The following is a 16,661-nucleotide window of genomic DNA, read 5'->3' as shown; positions in this document are numbered from 1 at the left end:
AAAGCACTTCTCATACTAAAGCAACTTGAATTGAAATGTGTTTACAAAAGAAATATTTTGGCCACTTTTTTTCTTAATCTCGTTGTGCCCAGCCAGAGACCTCCAAGTGTCTGGAGCATCTGCAGCAAGCCATTTCCAAGGAAATGCTGTGTTCTCACTGGCAGTACCATTGCTGGTTCCAGCCATGCTGGCAGGTCTAGTAATTCTTGCATCAAGCAGCTTTTGCAGTTAACTGGTTTGGAACACACAAGATATTATCTGTATATTTATAGAATTTATATCTGGGAAGAATGGGGAATAATCACACTGTATTATTTTGTTCAATGGGTAAAACTCTGGATTACAGCCTGTGTTCTGCAGTTCCATAAGGTGTAAAAGGTGGTTAATTTTAGCTATGATACTGCCAGTGCTCCACAGGGCATGTTAGAATATCCTGGACCTGTTCTAAGTACCCTTTAGCAGACTTCACTCTGCTGGAGGTCAGAACAACTTTAAACAGGAATTCAATACCAGCAACCAGATACAACACAGGAGAAACTAATGGTAAATTGATGTTACTTAAAGATTTCCCCAGGGCAACAAAACCCTTCAGCACTGCATCAAAGGAATCTCATGAATTAACCTCAACATCCTACAGCAGTGAGGCTGGAATTAATAAACCAACTGCAGCTCACTGCAATGAAAATATTTAGGTGTTTAGAAGGGGAGGAATGAATCTGTGAGGTGTCTGTGGATGCTTAGAACTGCAAGACAAGATGATGCTGTTTCAGAAGAAATGCCAGATTATCTGAGTGCTCAGTGCAGCAGTGTCTCCCTGAACATGAGACACATTTGGTGTGGCATGGATACCTAACCTTGCTGTTTACTCATCTTTTTAGAGCTTGACATAACAGCAAAGGAGAGGTCTGTGCTTGTTCCATGGTAAGTTATGTAAGCCAGTGGCTAGTTAATCCTCTGCGGTTGCATAATAACAATTCCCATTTTGCATGCCTAGAGTGGAAGCCCACGTTGTAAATCTGCAAATGCAGGAACTTCAGTATCTCATCTTGCCAGATTGCTTCCCTTCTCAACTGCACAGGACTGTGGTAAGTCTCACCGGTATATATTACTTGGTGTATCCTAATTGTATGCCAAATGAAACTAGAACTTAATGAATACCTTTAAAGAAAAATCTCACAAGCATAAGTGCTGAATAAAAATTATTTGCCGTTAAGAGGCACAAAATACACAGTCTGTGCTTTTCTCAAACAGCTGCACCAGATGAATTGTCTCCTTAACTCAGCTAATCAATCCCATATGACTTGAAATGTTCTTCTTCCCCTCATTTCAAAAGAATGCATCACATGCATAGAAAGGGTTTACCTGTCTCCTTTTGGAGCAGAGTTCACTGCTGTCATCTTCCACCGTCAGTGTTTTGTTTGTCTTTATGCAGATGCTCTAAGGAATTGAGTTCTTCCCTCAGCAGGGCTTCCATCAGTGCCTTACAGCCAGCAGCACCAGGTACAAGAATCTGCCTTAAACATCTGCAGTTGTCCCTCCAGCCAACATCTGAGTCAGCAAGGTTTTCTACAGGCTGTTAAAATGGTGTAAAATTCCTTTTTTTTTTTCTGAAAAAGGTTTATTCTTTTTGCCACAAGTCCTGAGAAATCTTAGGCTACAGAAGGTTTTACTTTATGCTTTGACAGCTGCTTAATCAGAAGTTATTTTGGAATACTTAAAAACACAAAATAATCAATAGATACAAATTCATTCAGTGAGTTCAGTTTCTTTATGGTTTTTTTTAAAAAATCAGTACTTGAAAGTTAGTTTGACACAGAAAACAGCCATGAAAGCTCAAGTATCTTACCTTACACATCTGAAGATAATAAGGCAAATATTTAAGTACTAACTGAAATATAGAATTGGTTCAATGAATAAGATATTTGTCTTCTAATTCAAAAAGATCTCATACTATCAATATCTGACCTTATATAGTTATTTTGAGAAACGTTTCATTTAAAATATGGTTTGGCTGCAATTTCTCTAAATAAAATCTGAGTGATAGCAAGGCACCATTCAGAATATTTGCTAAGAAATATCTTTTGCAAACAATCATCTGACCAAAGACCAATCACTCTAAGGATGTCATAGAAATGCAGATCTCTTGCTGCTAGACTGGTAAACTAAATCGGCTTAAATTGTGAGCAGAATTCTGCTAAGCTCCTTGTGAAAAAAAACCAAAACAAAACAAAAAACTCCAACCAAAACAAAACAAAGAGAAATTCCAGTTTTTCAGTAGATTTTTTATAAATATCAACTCCAGTTTTGCATTTTTTAGAAAAATAAGTTTCTGATAAATATACTGTATGTCTTCTCCCTGAATACTATACAGTTAGAGACTGCAGAGTTTAGTGAAATCTAACTTTGAGTGAGGATTTGTAAACTGTGCATTCCTCTCATAAAAACCACATTTGACAGACTCTGAGCACCTGGAGATTCCTCCCTTCGCTAGGAATTCTGGTACAAACTAATTCAGCTAGTGAATATCAAGTTACATAAGTGCTTACATTTTCTTGACCATTCATTGCAGGATGTGGTGATTACTGACTAGCTGTTATCCTGGGCAACATTCTCATAGCAGTTAAAATTATTCACCATAATCATTTGCAAAACAGCAGATATTAATCTTTTCCATTCCTTGTGCAATCACACAGTATTTCTGGCTTATGTGCACAACCATCTTGTCATTCAGAAAAGTTTCTCTTCAACAGAAAATTTGAATTTACCACAAGTGATCATATTTAACTAAATTTGTGATCCTTGGAGGGTCAGAAGTTGGATTCAGTGATCCTGATTGGTCCCTTCAAACTCAACATATTCTATGATTCTAAAATATGCAACTTAAGCCAGCAGATTAAAAATACAGTAGGTAGTCTAATACCAAAAAATTACCCAAATTAATAGTTATTTTAATAGGATATGTTGTTTTGCATGATATTTATCATGTTGGCATGTTCAGTATGAGATACCAACATGCTGATGAAAGCTTAAATAGCAAATGATATGAAAGGATGAGAATATTTATTTATCTCTGTGTTTCCAAGGTCTTGGGCTTATATACAGGAACATTTTTCTCCTGAAGTGATGGGAGGCCCTTAATTATATCTGCAGCTTTCTCTGCTATCATGATAGTTGGGGCATTCAAATTTCCAGTGACAACACTGGGCATTATTGAAGCATCAACCACTCTCAAGTTTTCAACGCCAATTACTTTTGTTTGGGGATCAACCACAGCAGTGCTGTCTGAAGGCTGACCCATTTTACAGGTGCAGGAAGGGTGATAAGCACTGTCAGCCTTCTGCCTTATGAAAGCATCTATTTCTTTGTCAGACTGAACATGATTTCCTGGTTGAATTTCAGGCCCACGAAATTTTTCAAAAGCTTTCTGAGCAAAGATCTCTCTGGTCAGCTTGACACACTGGCGGAATTCCTGAATATCTCTTTCTGTGTAGAGAGAAAAGAAGAAAATTGTAAGTACACCTTTAATTTGCCAATACATACAGAATGCAAACCAGAAAAAAGTAGCATCGAAGAAAAAAGGCTGTAAGGAATGTCTCTCACTTCTTGCTGAAAGCCATAATAAAGCAGAATATTTTTCAAAGTCACAGATATTTACATTCACTGTGAACAGAACTGTCACTTATATTGCACAACCCCAAAAGGGAGGAGGTGAACTATGAGGGATTGCATTTTATCATGCTGTATCCACTGTCTAGGAAAAGGAAAATAGTCTCAGCACAGGGAAGCAAAAGAGATTCATTCCTTCACAAGTAGAGGTGGTGATGAACAGCCAGGCACAGCAGATTCTGAGATTTCTGACTTCATCCCCGACAGGGAATTCTTTCTAGTTTATACCGTGCTTTGCACAATCTCCTCTTTTGGTAGCAGCTGACTTTTATAAATGAGAAATAAGTAACAATGTACCAACCAGCACTTCTGAACTGGTGTGGGGTAGGTGCAAAAATCTGCCATTGAAACAGGTGGGAAATAGTTGGCATCAGAGCAAGGAGAGGCTGCATTTACCTGTGGACAGGTAGTTGGGCTCAATGATGGGGTGGTCATTGGGGTCTGCACTCTTCAGCTTCAGCCAGCCCACACTTGTGCTCCTCATGGGTCCCACGTGGACCTGCAACACCCGTGCTGCACTCAGGACACAATCCCACCTGATGTACTTCCTAACTCAGTATGGTTTTGGTTTTTTTTTCAATTTAGACAGACTTTACAAATTCAGCAAATGTAAACGTTGAACAGGGATAGTGGAAAATACCAGTGAACATTCTTCCATTTTCTATAATTTGTTTTGTAAATATGAAATTCCATTACAGGGTGATATACCTGCCACATCAACTCACAGCTGTTCTTTCAATTTAAAATACAACCATTCCAATTTAGTAGTATCAGAGCATGCTAATACAATTAGCAGCTGGAGCAAATTATTAACATCTCTGAAGAAAGGACATTAGCAAGGAGAAACATGTATAGTCAGTGATAGTTCCCCAGAATGAGCACAGAGTTTTAGAACAAGATGGTAGCCTAAAATGGGGCTTGGATTTGTGCCAGTGAATAAGTGGTTTTATACATTTTCACTTAAACCTTTGTCTAAACTGCAGTGGAACAGGGAACCAACCTTGTTTTAGTTTGGAGTAGCATCTGGCACAATGCTATCCTGACCCATAGCACTAGGGCACATCAGCAGAGTGAGTACTTAATTCAATACTTGCCTACTTTCCCAGAGATAAAAACTAACAGAAGTTTAGTGGCAACATCCAACAACGAGCTTGTGTTTTTTCCCCCAGTGTAGGAGGTCAAGCTATCTCTTCCATATTATACTGAACAAAGCATTTTTCACTCTATAGCCAAATTATCAACATTTATAATGGAACACCAGCCTCCTTGCTAGTGGCTACAAAACATTCCTGGAACATTCTATTCACTCACCTGGTAAGCTTCCACTGCAGAGGCAACCCGACCATGATCAATCACCTGAGAAGGAAGGAAGTGGAACTGAATGTCAGGGTGAGGAACCCCTGGCTCACTTCGGATAAAACCACCAGATTCCAAGTGGGCAGTGGCTCCATCCCCTAGAGAGCGTAAAGGAGAGAGAAGATGCCATTGAAAGACTTCAGAAGAGCAACAAATCCATTTCTTTTTAACCCTCAGATGTACTACCATGAAGAATTTATATGTACAGTACCAATTGCAAGGAACACAAATCCGGTATGAATGGCTTGTAATATAAGCAATGTGCATCACTTTCATCTGCTTTTTAATTTTTAGATAAATGCAAATATGCATATCTTTGGAAATCCCACTGATCTGAGAGCAGGATGTTACAGTTATCTCCCTGTAACTGGCAGGCCAAGGGTCTAACTCCAGAAGGAGATTTCAGAGCTCAGAGTCCTAACAGGTGTGGAGGGAATTGGCTGCACATCCTGATATCACTGCACTGCATGCTCCATGACTGCTCTCCAGTTATCCCATCAGTCACATGGAATAGGCAGAGCCATCCACAGTGCCTGCCCTGAAGGGAAAGATGAAAAGCCTGCAATGTGTCTTTATGTTCTTTCCATTTCTGTTTAAAACTCTAAACTAGCCCTCAATATTTACTTGCAAGGTAGAAAGCCACATATACCCAGAATAAGTTGCCAAATAAGACCATAATTCAGCAAGTGGTCTAACTTTAACTTAACTTTGGCCAAACTATTTTACTGACATCAAGGATTATATTTACAGATTCTTTTTAAGGTATAGATTATGGCTGAGTTACTGTAAAATGCATGTATCATTTTAAGGAAAGTCAATTAGGATTTACTCACAGGCTTAAAGGATTCTGATCACAGCAACAAAGAAATTCTTTTGAGGCAATTATACAGAAAACTTAATTCAGTTCAACAATGTTTTCATTGACATCACATTGATGTAAAATAGAGTATTTTCTCCAATTTTTGCAATAGCTTTTCTCAGTAACACTGATTTTTAAATGTAGAGTTTTTCTTCACATGAAATATAGTATTGTTAAAAGTGGTGTATAATAACCTCCCTCATTACTTAAGATATAAAAAATTTAAAATATTCTGATTCAGAAGAAAATAAATACTTCAAGTCCATTTGCAAGTTCCAGTTATTTCCCAGAGCATGAAAAAGATTGTACAACAAGGCTCCCAGACTATATAATTCACAGATAAAAGGCTTTAATGATTCTTAATCAGTCAGTGGTAGAATGATTGCATACTTTACTTCATACCTGTAAATTTCCAAAGCCATTCCAGACCAATCCTCACCATGTTAAGAGGCTTTTGTGCACTGTAGAGAGTAATAGGTTTGGTGCACTTCTGCTGGACATACACTTCTAAATGATCCTGAAGGTTCTGCCCTACTCCTGCAGGGGTAGAAAGGGTGAGGAGGGAGAAGAAAGTGGGAGGAAAAAAAAATGTTATTTCACACATGACAATGACCCACCATGTTTCAAGAAGAGAACAGCTGAAGTGGGAACTAAACCAACTCCTTACAAGGGCAGTGATGACTAAGAGCAACGCCATGAGTCAGAGCAGCCTTTTGCTCATGTCACAATAAGGTTTTGCATAAACATAGCATGACTAGAATGGAAATAGAAAGTTAAATGGCAAATATATCACTTGTTCTAAAATTGCCAGATATAACTTCTAAATACTGTGCTAACTTTTTTAGCTTTAAGGAAAAGTTCATGTTATTTCTTCTATATTTGAATATTTATGATGGTGGGAGTTTATACAATCTGTTGTGGATCAAAACTAATCTCAAAACTCTTAATGACAAGTGTGCTGCTTAGCTATAAAAATATGCCTTCAGAAAGACATTTTTCACTGTCAAATGTAGTGAAGAAAGTGTAGGAGTTTGTTGCTCAGTTCTAAAAATCAATGCATGTTTCCACTGATTCGTGTAAAATCAATGCATCTTTCCACTGATTTGTAACAAACATGTTTCAACATGTGTTTCAGTCTACACAATTTGACATAAAGACAACTCAATTTCATGATTAATTTAATTTAATGGTCATTCAGTTGCATCCATAGGAAGAAGAAAGTTTAGAAGATAGAAAAAGAATTACCAGGAAGATGGCAAACAATAGGAATCCCCAGTTTTTTTAGATCATCTGCATTTCCAATTCCAGACAACATAAGCAGCTGGGGAGAATTTATGGCACCTCCACTTAAAATAACTTCCTTATTGGCAAAAACCTAAAAGGAAATGAGCACAAAAGCCCTAAGATTATTAAGCCTGAGCTGCATGCAGCAACGTCAAGAGCTTCTGTTTGGATATGCTATCCTGATCCAGATTAAACATCCTTCTCTCACATTTTCTTTTTTAAATGTATTCCTGTCTTGCCAGAATTTTCTGCAGAGAGAAATAATCAAGCTTTTACTTTGATCATTCCTGTATTTATTCCCATCTTTACAATCCATTGGCACAGATTGGCACAAACTGTATGGCACAGAAACATTCAGCTCAGGCAGTACCATGGCTGCAAATAAAGTCCTGTGCTCCCTGCCAGGGGAATAGAAGCTGTGACACTTGGATCAGGCAGCTAAGCTTCTCTGCCACATTCACTAACCCTTTATAAATTAAAACTGAAACTCCTAAGGCAGATTTTGAATTCACAGACATGGTAGCTCAAAAATTTCCAACCACTGGAAATTCCAAAAATGAATTTAATTCAACCAAGACTAAGGTTTGGTTTCTTAGCTCATGGTAGTCCTCAAAAGCCCCCCACTCACTAAAGCCAGCTGATAAAACTGACTGCAGGTTTATATTGAATTCTGTTTTGCTGACAGACTTTTCATCAAATAGTTGGGTCTGAGCTCTGAGCTGGTCAGGATACAGGCTGCTAAATTATTCTTCTGCCTTTGACTCGGAGTTTTAACAGATTAGCACAGAATGCATGTAAACTTGTAATCCTGCCCTTTTTGAGTGACACCTCAGCTATACAGAATGATGGCAAATGAGATTGCTGCTACAGTAACAGCAAAATGTAATAATAATAAAAATTATTTTCACACTATTTATCTGATATTGCTGACAGATGGCCAGTGCTATATGTTTTGTTTGTTATTGCTTTGCTCTGGGCAATCATTAATATGTTAAGACTAACACAGGCCTTATCAGTGCCTGTTGAATCAGTACTTAGTGCTGTATTTTGCATGTTATACAGACTTATCTAACTTATTTCCATTTTCTATGGTACCCACAAAACTGTACCAGTTTGTTCAGAGGAACATTCAAATGATACTTGTTCAGTCTAAACTCACTGCAAAGTCAGCACTGTACTTATTCCTAGCCCATACTTTTTTGTTCTTCCACAAAATTGGTCTTGATAATGGCCCAAGATAATGGCACAACTAACATGCTAAGAGGAAAAAGGGACTTTGATAAATTTTTGTATGGGTTAGCCTATAATACATTAAAACATTTTCATCCTTTAAAATATACTTTTTAGCTTGATTCTGAACTTAAAGATGCTAGGAATGCTCAGTCTACCTTCCCTACTTTTGTCAGAGGTCTTACTGGAACCCTGGGAGATCTCTAGGACTTTGGTGTTAGACAAATAACAAGTCACTGGCTGGTAAATAGGTTTTGAATAATTTTTGAATCAGGTTTGGGCGATCTTTTGACTTTGCTGATGACTCACGTAAAAGAGATCCTATCTAAAATAGACTGTAAAAACAAAAACACTTTGATGTATTCAAGGGCTTCATCTTGATGTTCATAATGCAATAAAATTATTAGCTCTTCCATACTGACAATTATAAAGTTTTCCAGAAAGAAAAAACCAGACAAATCCTGCAGTTGTAATGCTGGGGGTGGGGGAAAAGGAAGGGAAATACTTTGGAGGTAAATATACTTTGTACATCATATGCTATAAATATATATCATTCACTATGTAGGATTCATACATATATTAATATGTAGCAATAGCATAGCAATTAAAGAATTTTACAATTAAATGGTCGAGTATTCAGAAAGTCTTTGATCATGTGTAATTAGGTTTCCAAGACTTTCTTCAACTAAATTGATCTTGATAATGGCACAAGAACAGCAATTAGAGGTACTGTTTTCACAAAAATTTAATAGCTTATGAAATCAATTAAGTGTTCTGCAACTTTTGTTTTATGTTGTTAAAATTATTATAATTTGCAACCCACTTAGAAAGCAGCAGATTTGTTCTGTGCCTTAGAAAATGACAGAACAATTTATTGATACTGGATTTTAACTTTTAGCAGATGCTCAGTCACAGAACACTTGTCTGCTGAGTTTTCTAAGACTTACTGAACTCAAACGACCAAAATTTGTACTCTATTCTCTCTAGGATATTATTATTACACTTTGTAATTGTTTTATAATTGTTTGTGACTATATATCTTAGGTTATTAGCATACAAGCCCCTTTTAGGCAATATCCTAGTTGCAGACAAATTCCTAATCAGCTGTTAAGGGAAGTAAGGATGGTTTAGGTCTTCCAGAAGTCAATGCATTGAAAGAGGCATGAAATGAACCAATTATCCACAGAGTTTTGTAATCACAATTCAAGCTTCCTTCCACACATGTTCAGTGGAAGTTGGACTGAAACTGAAAAATATTTATTCCACAGCCAGCCATAAGGCAAGATTTGTCATGTATCCCTTGAGCCATTCAGATTTCATAATCTGGCTTTTACAGAACTTCCTATGCCAGAGCAGCATTTTCAGAATTGTTTTTCAGAACCATCACCATTGCAGCACACTGGTCAATGTGCTGGGACAGGGAATGGTTGCACCACAGGTTCATCAGACATCTTACACAACACTCTGTAACAGCAGGTTAGAGCTTGTCCCCTCAGCACTGGGAGATGGAAATATGATGATGAAGTTAATCTCTAAATCAATACAACTGAAATATCACCTACTGTAAAACAACTGACAAGGAATCATATACTGGAAGAAACAACATAACCTCTAAAAAAGGACATTTTGCACTATAAAGTAACATTTTTCATAGAAGTTTTTTCACAAAAAAATTGCTTTGATTCATACTTTTCATACTGGAAATTGAAAATCTCTTACCTTTTTCCTTTGCCCATTTTTCACATACTCAACACCAATGCATTTTGTTCCTTGAAACAAGATTTTTGTTACAAGTGTCTTCTCTGCAACTGAGAAATTTGGGCGTGATATGGCTGGGCGAAGATAAGCACTAGCTGTGCTCCATCTTTGACCTACAATGTATATTTACATTAAACATCAAAATAGTCATGCTCAATATTCTTCAGATTTTGGCCAATAACCACCAGGATGTTTACAGAGGGAAAATCTTCACAGAGTTTACAGAGATCAAAGCAAATGTGATTTGATATAATAATTAAAGATTTTATTTTAACAAATTTCACAATGATGTAGGTTAACTGTGGATCAGGACTTGCCTGCCAATGCAACTTGCAATGAAATATGCAGTAGACCAATAGCAAGCTGCTGTGAAATGAACAGGATGTAAACAGAGTGCCATAGCTGTGTAGTAACCTCAACACTCAAATAGCATTCAGTGCAGATTCTATGTCCATATTCCAAAATACTTTCTGGATCAGAAATAGAAATTACTTAAGGACCTCTTTACGATTTACCTTGGTGTATAGTCATGTCCATCCAGCCAAAGCCTTCCTGCTGGTAGCCATTCATATCATCAGTGAAGGGATACCCAGCCTGCTGGGCTGCCTCCAGGAAGGCTTGATGAAGAGGATGGTTTGTTTTCCCTCTCGACACATGCAGGGGGCCGTTCCCACCTCGGTACCGATCCGGCCCCAGCTCGTGTGTCTGTGCCTTCTTAAAGTAGGGCAGGCAGTGCTCGTAGTCCCAGCCCAGAGCCCCTTCCCTGCTCCACCGGTTGTAGTCCTCGGCGTGCCCGCGGATGTAGACCATGGCGTTGAGGGAGGAGGATCCTCCCCACACCCTGCCGCGGGGCCAGTACATCACCCGGCTGTCCATGTGCCGCTGCGCCGTGGTGTGGTAGTACCAGTTGTACTTCTCGTCACACAGGTTGTATGTCAGCGCGGCGGGCATGTGGATCTTCCACAGCAGCCTTTTGCTGCCCAACAGGGTGTCTTTAGGGCCTGCTTCCAAAAGCAGCACGGTGCTCTGGGGGTCTTCTGTCAGCCTGTTGGCCAACACACAGCCTGCTGATCCAGCTCCCACGATGATGTAATGGTAAGAGTTTGCCGTTTCAGAGCTAAGTTGAGATGATGCACGTGAAATGTTGAATTGTTGCTCATTGATGCCTAAGATGTTCTTTAATGTGTGTGCTCTGAACAGGCCTCCTGCTACCTTGCGCATCAGAGGACTGTGACATTTCAATCCTTTCATTAAATATGACATCTTTACTGCTAATGTCACTCTTGCAGAATTTCTAGCAAAAAAATCCAGTGGTTTACCCTGGGAAAAAACCCAAAGATACTAATTAGGATATAAACATCCCTACCTCTAAAATGTCAGTCATTTTCAGTGACACTGGTATACTTTACCCATTTTCACTACCCAAATATTTAACAATGCCAATAAACCAATAAACATTTACTGCCTTATTATTCTTTTAATGCAGTCTATGCAGCAGTCAAAGGGTGTGCTATCCTATGTTATATGCAGTCTGGTTTTAATTTCCTTCTGGTACCTGAAACAGATACATGACGAATATTTTCAAGTATTTGCCAAATCCATAAGGGAGGGAAACTTTTGAATACTCTCTTGTCTCTCTTTATCCACCTCCAACAGACAAGAATTTAAGAAAAACAACAGTCTCAAAAATTTCTCTGTAAGTTTGTGACAGACAGTGGTATCACACAAGGCAATTCACAATGGAAATTATGAGTATGCTCACTGCACATTCTGCCAGACAATATCTCCACAAAACAAATGTGTAACAAATTAATTTCCAGCTATCCCTGCTGGATTTGGAGGCATATCTGCTAACACAGGGAAAGGCAAGGTTTAGCTCTGTGTTGCACTAGTTTGGATACAGGGACTCCATGCCAGATTTTCACAGCCTGTGTGTCACAGGTACAGATCCTGCTGGCCAGTCTGAAGGGTTTCTCCTGCTCTCTCCCCTTGAAACCATTCCTTTTGGAAAAAACAGTTAGTGAAAAGGGGTGTCCTTGGGTGGTAAATAGTATTTCTCCCTGGCCCTTGGCTTCTGTCTCTGCTGTTCCAGTGGATTCTAGAGACAGCAGCTTATCCAGAGCCCATTACACTTATCTCTCTCAGCACTGCCGAGCTGAAAGAGATAAGCAAGTGTTCTTCTGAAATACATTGAATACTGTGTAACAAAATTAGGTGTAAATTGCTGCTGAATGTTAACTGTCTTCCCTGTACAATTATAGTTTTATACAGTTTTATGTACAATCTTGTTTGCAAAAGTTTTTTTCCTTTAATTTTGGGGAACAGATGGGAAGAAGCATACATCTCTGAGTTTTCTTAGGAAAACATGTAATAAACTTGTTTGGGGCTGTAAAACCCCAAAACTTCTGAATGAACAACCAGCCACAGAGAACAATTTGTTCTGGAAAGAAAAAAAATATGCTGGGGATACGTCTGAGCCTAAAGTTCACACAGCTGATCCTCCTCACATGGCTAATTGAAAATTGTTCCCAGCTGAAGGTGGGGAGTGTCAGGCCTTTTTGCAGGTGGAGACTATTAAAGGATTCTTTCTTGAAGGTTTACCAGCTTCTTGTGATGCTGCAGAGGAGGATGGAAAGGTAGAGATGTTTTTACTTGTTTTGGTTGTGATGAAAAGGGCTCAGTTCTGCAGTACCTTTGTTTAACCTGCAGAACTGGTGAGCTGATTCAGGAGCAGCAGATTGGTGATGGGGCTGGTAGAATGTAGGCCTGGGCTCTGATAATGTGGGAAATATGCTCTGTCCCAGTAGGGAACTATAGTTTTGTGGACAGCTCTTTTAAATGTTGCAGTGGCAATGTCAAAAGGAAATAGGTAGAAATAGGGAGGTTTATACAATGTGGTTCTATTGGGATGCTCTGTATTCACTACCAACAAGCACTATCTTTGGGGCTGTACTGGATGTTACTGCATGTCTTTGTCTGGGTTCCCCTATATCACAACCTCATTATGAACATGTTCCTCAGGAATGCATATGGTAGCAACATAAAATACATTCCCTGTATTACAGTAGATCTTCAAAATCTGGAGCTTGTTTTAAAAAAGTTTGTATTTACAGAAGTTGCTATTTAGCAGGGCCTAGAGCTGGATATCTTACAAGACTGAGAAGAGCAGGAGCATCTCAGCAGGAAAACTCTTGCTGCCATATAATAATACAACTAATCATACACTGGTTAGCTGCAAGTGGGTGGTGGCATTCTGAAAGCAGGTGTTGGAGCTCTTTGTGTCATTGTAACACATTTCTGAATACAGTATCAGGCTGATATAATCCATGGGTATCTACTACTGCAACTGTGTCCTTGTTGATGTGGGGTCATGGGTGAAAATGGGCTTCTGTAAGCGACCCAAGACAGGACACCCACAGTCTGGGCTAGCAGGCTGAACTGCCAGCCAAGAGAGCTAAACCTAGCGTTCCATTAAAGTAACTTAAGTAGTATATTTAAAATCTTTTCCACCATATGTTTTTTCAGATTTATAGTTAGATATTATTTAATGGTTTTCTTTGCTTTTTGTTGTTGTTGTTGCTTTCCTTCAAGCAGAACAGGACTGGCAGAACAACATTTGAGAGAGTATCTTGCAAAGAGAGTTGGGAGTGAAGTCAGTCAGCAATGTCCTGGCTGTAACATTCAAGCGACTTTGACAGTCAGTGTGTAGATGATTCACAAACCTTGGTGCTTTTAAGTTTTGAAGTGCAGAGGTCAAAAATCAAGTCGTTTAGATTTAATATAAATCCAGCACACATATCTTGATTGAACAGACTAAAATTCTAGTTTCAATGTACAATTCTTTTTGCCATACTGATTTACACCACTCTCCTCTTTGTGCTCCCTCTGCATGGGCACTATCCCCTTCCAGTTCTTCTAAACTGAAACATCAAGGAGAGGGCCACTGTGCCTGAAACTTCACTGCCTGTTCTATTGACAGAGGCAAAACGAGAATATCCTCTGTGGCAGAGTAAACCATGTCCCTCTCCCAGAGATGTCCCCAGCACGGACAGCACAGAATGCAGCAGAGCCATGGGCTTTGTCAGGACCTTAACCCTTCCTGGCCCTGCCAAATCCTGTCAGGCCTGACTGTAAGGCGCAGGAGGAACAGCTCCTCAGGTTAAAGCAGCTCTTGCTTTTTGTTGTTTTGTTTTTCCCTGCTGCAGGCTCTGTAACACGGATTAAATGTATCTGCTGTGGGAATGTTTTGGACCAACTTTCCCTTCAGTCCTGCTAGAGACAAAGTTCATTCGCTTTCAGAAACTTTGCTTTCAAACACTTTCAGCCCCAGAAATGAAACTTAGCAGGGCTGGAAGTGTTCAAGCCGACTTACCTCGCCGCTTCCTCCTCTGTGCACAAGCGTGTCTGTCGGCCGTGAGCTCCGGGGGCTCCTGAGCCGGACCGGGAGCGGGGCAGCCGCCGAGCAGGAGGGGACGGATGGCTCTGCGGCTCTCCCCTCGGCAGGACGGAGCACCCACAGGCCGCGCCTGTCTCAGCCGGGCCGGGAGGCCGCTGGGGTGTGGGGGCTGCTGCCGACCCTCGGCAGCCACGGCCCAGCCCGGCGGGCGGAGCGCGGGGTGGTCCCTGAGCGCGGGGCGACAGCGGGGAGAGCTCCGCGGGGAGGCAGGGTAGAGCTGGGACTGCCCCCGGAATGCACCCTTTGGCCGCTGGGCTCGAAAGCGCCCAGAGGGGCAGCGGGCGAAGTCCTCAGCCTCGCCCATCCTGCCGGAGTGCCCGAACGGCCGCGCTGCCCGCCGCTCCCGCACCGCGCCGGGACAGGGCTGCGAGCTCCGCCGGCTCCCTCGGGGCAGGGCTGCCAGATCCCCTGGGACAGGGCTGCGAGCTCCGCCGGGCCCTTGGAGACAGGCTGCCAGGCCCCCCGGGATAGAGCTGCGAGCTCCACCGGCTCCCCCGGGACAGGGCTGCGAGCTCCGCCGCGGAACTCAGGGACGCCCCGGGGAGCGGGGCAAACCCAGCCCCGCCCTGAGGTGACACCCCCGCCCCTTCCCGGGAGCGCTCCAACTTTTTCGCCCCGCTCTTAGTGAGGTGGAAAATACGTTTCCCCACTCTTGGCTGCGAGAGCGCTTTCCAGTTGGGAGCGCTGGCAGCTGCAAGGCTGTTTGAGATGAAAGCCCAGCTGGCCCTCTCCGTGCCCGGCTCAGCCGCCTGCTCCCGGCACTGACGGGAGGTATCTGTGTCTGTATGAGCTCTGGGCGCAGTGCTCGAAGGCAGCCTGTGAAAGCTGAGCTGGACCTTGCAGTTCAAGGCTTTAGGTGCCATCCTTACCTGTGCAGTGCGTGTTTCCAGGAGAACACCTCGGTTTGGAAAGGGAGCAGCAAAGGCGCTGTCCCACCGGGCCTGTCTGCGTTGAATCATTCGTTGCCTCAGCAGTGATGACTTTCGGGTTTGGTTGGATCACTGCTAAGTGTGTGTTCAATAATAATTCTGCACCTTATCCCACTGGGTAGCCAGAACTAGTAATTCCACAATATAACTCAGACAACTTAGCTGTCTACTGGCTTTGTCCTCTGAGTATCCTCAGTATGTGCTGGGGCAGTGTGTGTTCATTGTAGACTGAAGTGCATTAAAACGTGCTGGTGGTGAGAGTATCTCATAGAAATCCTTGAGAAGTGGCAAGGGATTGGTGTTGTGTGAAGAATCGGTGCCACTCCTGGAGAATGAACCCAGGAGTCTTGTTTTCCCTTTCAGAATGCGCATGGTAGAACAAAGCTGATATAATGAAGACAAACCAAGATAATTGTGAGATCTTGTACTTTTTCATATCATCTAAAGACAACGGGTCTCTTCTGCAATATCTTTGATATTGCTTGTAGATGCTGTTTTTTCCCCAAGTTCTTCCTTAACACTCTTCTCAGAATGTATTAAATGATTAATAATTTTCTAGCTTAATTACTTGCTCATGTTTTTGTTCTTAATCAGACAAGAAGATAATGGACAGTCTATGGGTGGTTGGTTACTCACACTCCCACACTCCGAACTTGTGAATAATTATTCCTTAATGAAAAAGAGTAATTGTTCCCTGTGGAACTGTGAGTAAATGTGTACTTGATATAAGTGGTCTTTAATCTTTGCAGTGATTAAGAATGCTTGGAAACAAACTGATGTGTGTTTGCAGTGTTGATATAATTTTGTACACCTTCAATGCTGTTATTCCGTAAGCAAATAAAAAGTCTATAGAAAATATACATTAAATAAGTTTCAGAGTGCAGAAGTTCCATGAAGTAACAAATTTCAGCAGTTAAGTAAGGGTAGATGCAGAGCACAACATTCTAATTGTGTTGTTTTGAATGTGAAAAAGTAGAGGAGTTTTCCACTTCATCGTGAGGGCTCCTGCAGGTATCCAGTATTTCATGGATTTGTTGAATAGAAATTGGTGATGATACCTTATCCCTTTGTTATCAACTGAATCATACACATGGCTTTTAAGTAGAAATTTCAGGAATTCTGT

General features: G+C 40.9%; 1 protein-coding gene across 2 annotated transcripts; it reads right to left on the bottom strand.

The window, feature by feature from the left end:
• Nucleotides 1-51: 51 nt before the first annotated feature.
• On the bottom strand, nucleotides 52-15,499 carry CHDH (choline dehydrogenase). 2 transcript variants are annotated; one of them, XM_085072731.1, is made up of 8 exons: nucleotides 15,479-15,499; nucleotides 10,669-11,473; nucleotides 10,115-10,266; nucleotides 7,127-7,256; nucleotides 6,284-6,418; nucleotides 4,978-5,120; nucleotides 4,063-4,165; nucleotides 52-3,483 (listed from the first exon to the last, which is right to left on the bottom strand). In XM_085072731.1, the coding sequence occupies exons 2-8, from the start codon at nucleotides 11,414-11,416 to the stop codon at nucleotides 3,065-3,067; spliced, it is 1,830 nt and encodes a 609-aa protein (XP_084928857.1). In that variant the 5' UTR covers nucleotides 11,417-11,473; nucleotides 15,479-15,499; the 3' UTR covers nucleotides 52-3,064. The 2 variants fall into 2 exon arrangements, with proteins under 2 accessions (XP_084928857.1, XP_084928856.1); XM_085072730.1 differs by lacking the exon at nucleotides 15,479-15,499 and adding an exon at nucleotides 14,526-14,804.
• Between the last annotated feature and the right edge of the window lie 1,162 nt (nucleotides 15,500-16,661).

The sequence above is a fragment of the Lichenostomus cassidix genome, chromosome 12, assembly GCF_008360975.1.
Source record: "Lichenostomus cassidix isolate B80296 chromosome 12, HeHo_3.0, whole genome shotgun sequence".
NCBI lineage: Eukaryota > Metazoa > Chordata > Aves > Passeriformes > Meliphagidae > Lichenostomus > Lichenostomus cassidix.
This window is presented reverse-complemented; position numbering and strand designations above follow the sequence as displayed.

Excerpts from the sequence above, each read along its gene's own strand:
- CHDH (XM_085072731.1), bottom strand. The coding sequence starts at position 11,416 with ATGTCATATTTAATGAAAGGATTGAAATGTCACAGTCCTCTGATGCGC. Across the intron at positions 7,257-10,114 it reads AAAATGGGCAAAGGAAAAAG|GTTTTTGCCAATAAGGAAGT; the intron begins GTAAGAGATTTT and ends ATTTCCTTTTAG. Across the intron at positions 6,419-7,126 it reads TATTGTTTGCCATCTTCCTG|GAGTAGGGCAGAACCTTCAG; the intron begins GTAATTCTTTTT and ends CTACCCCTGCAG.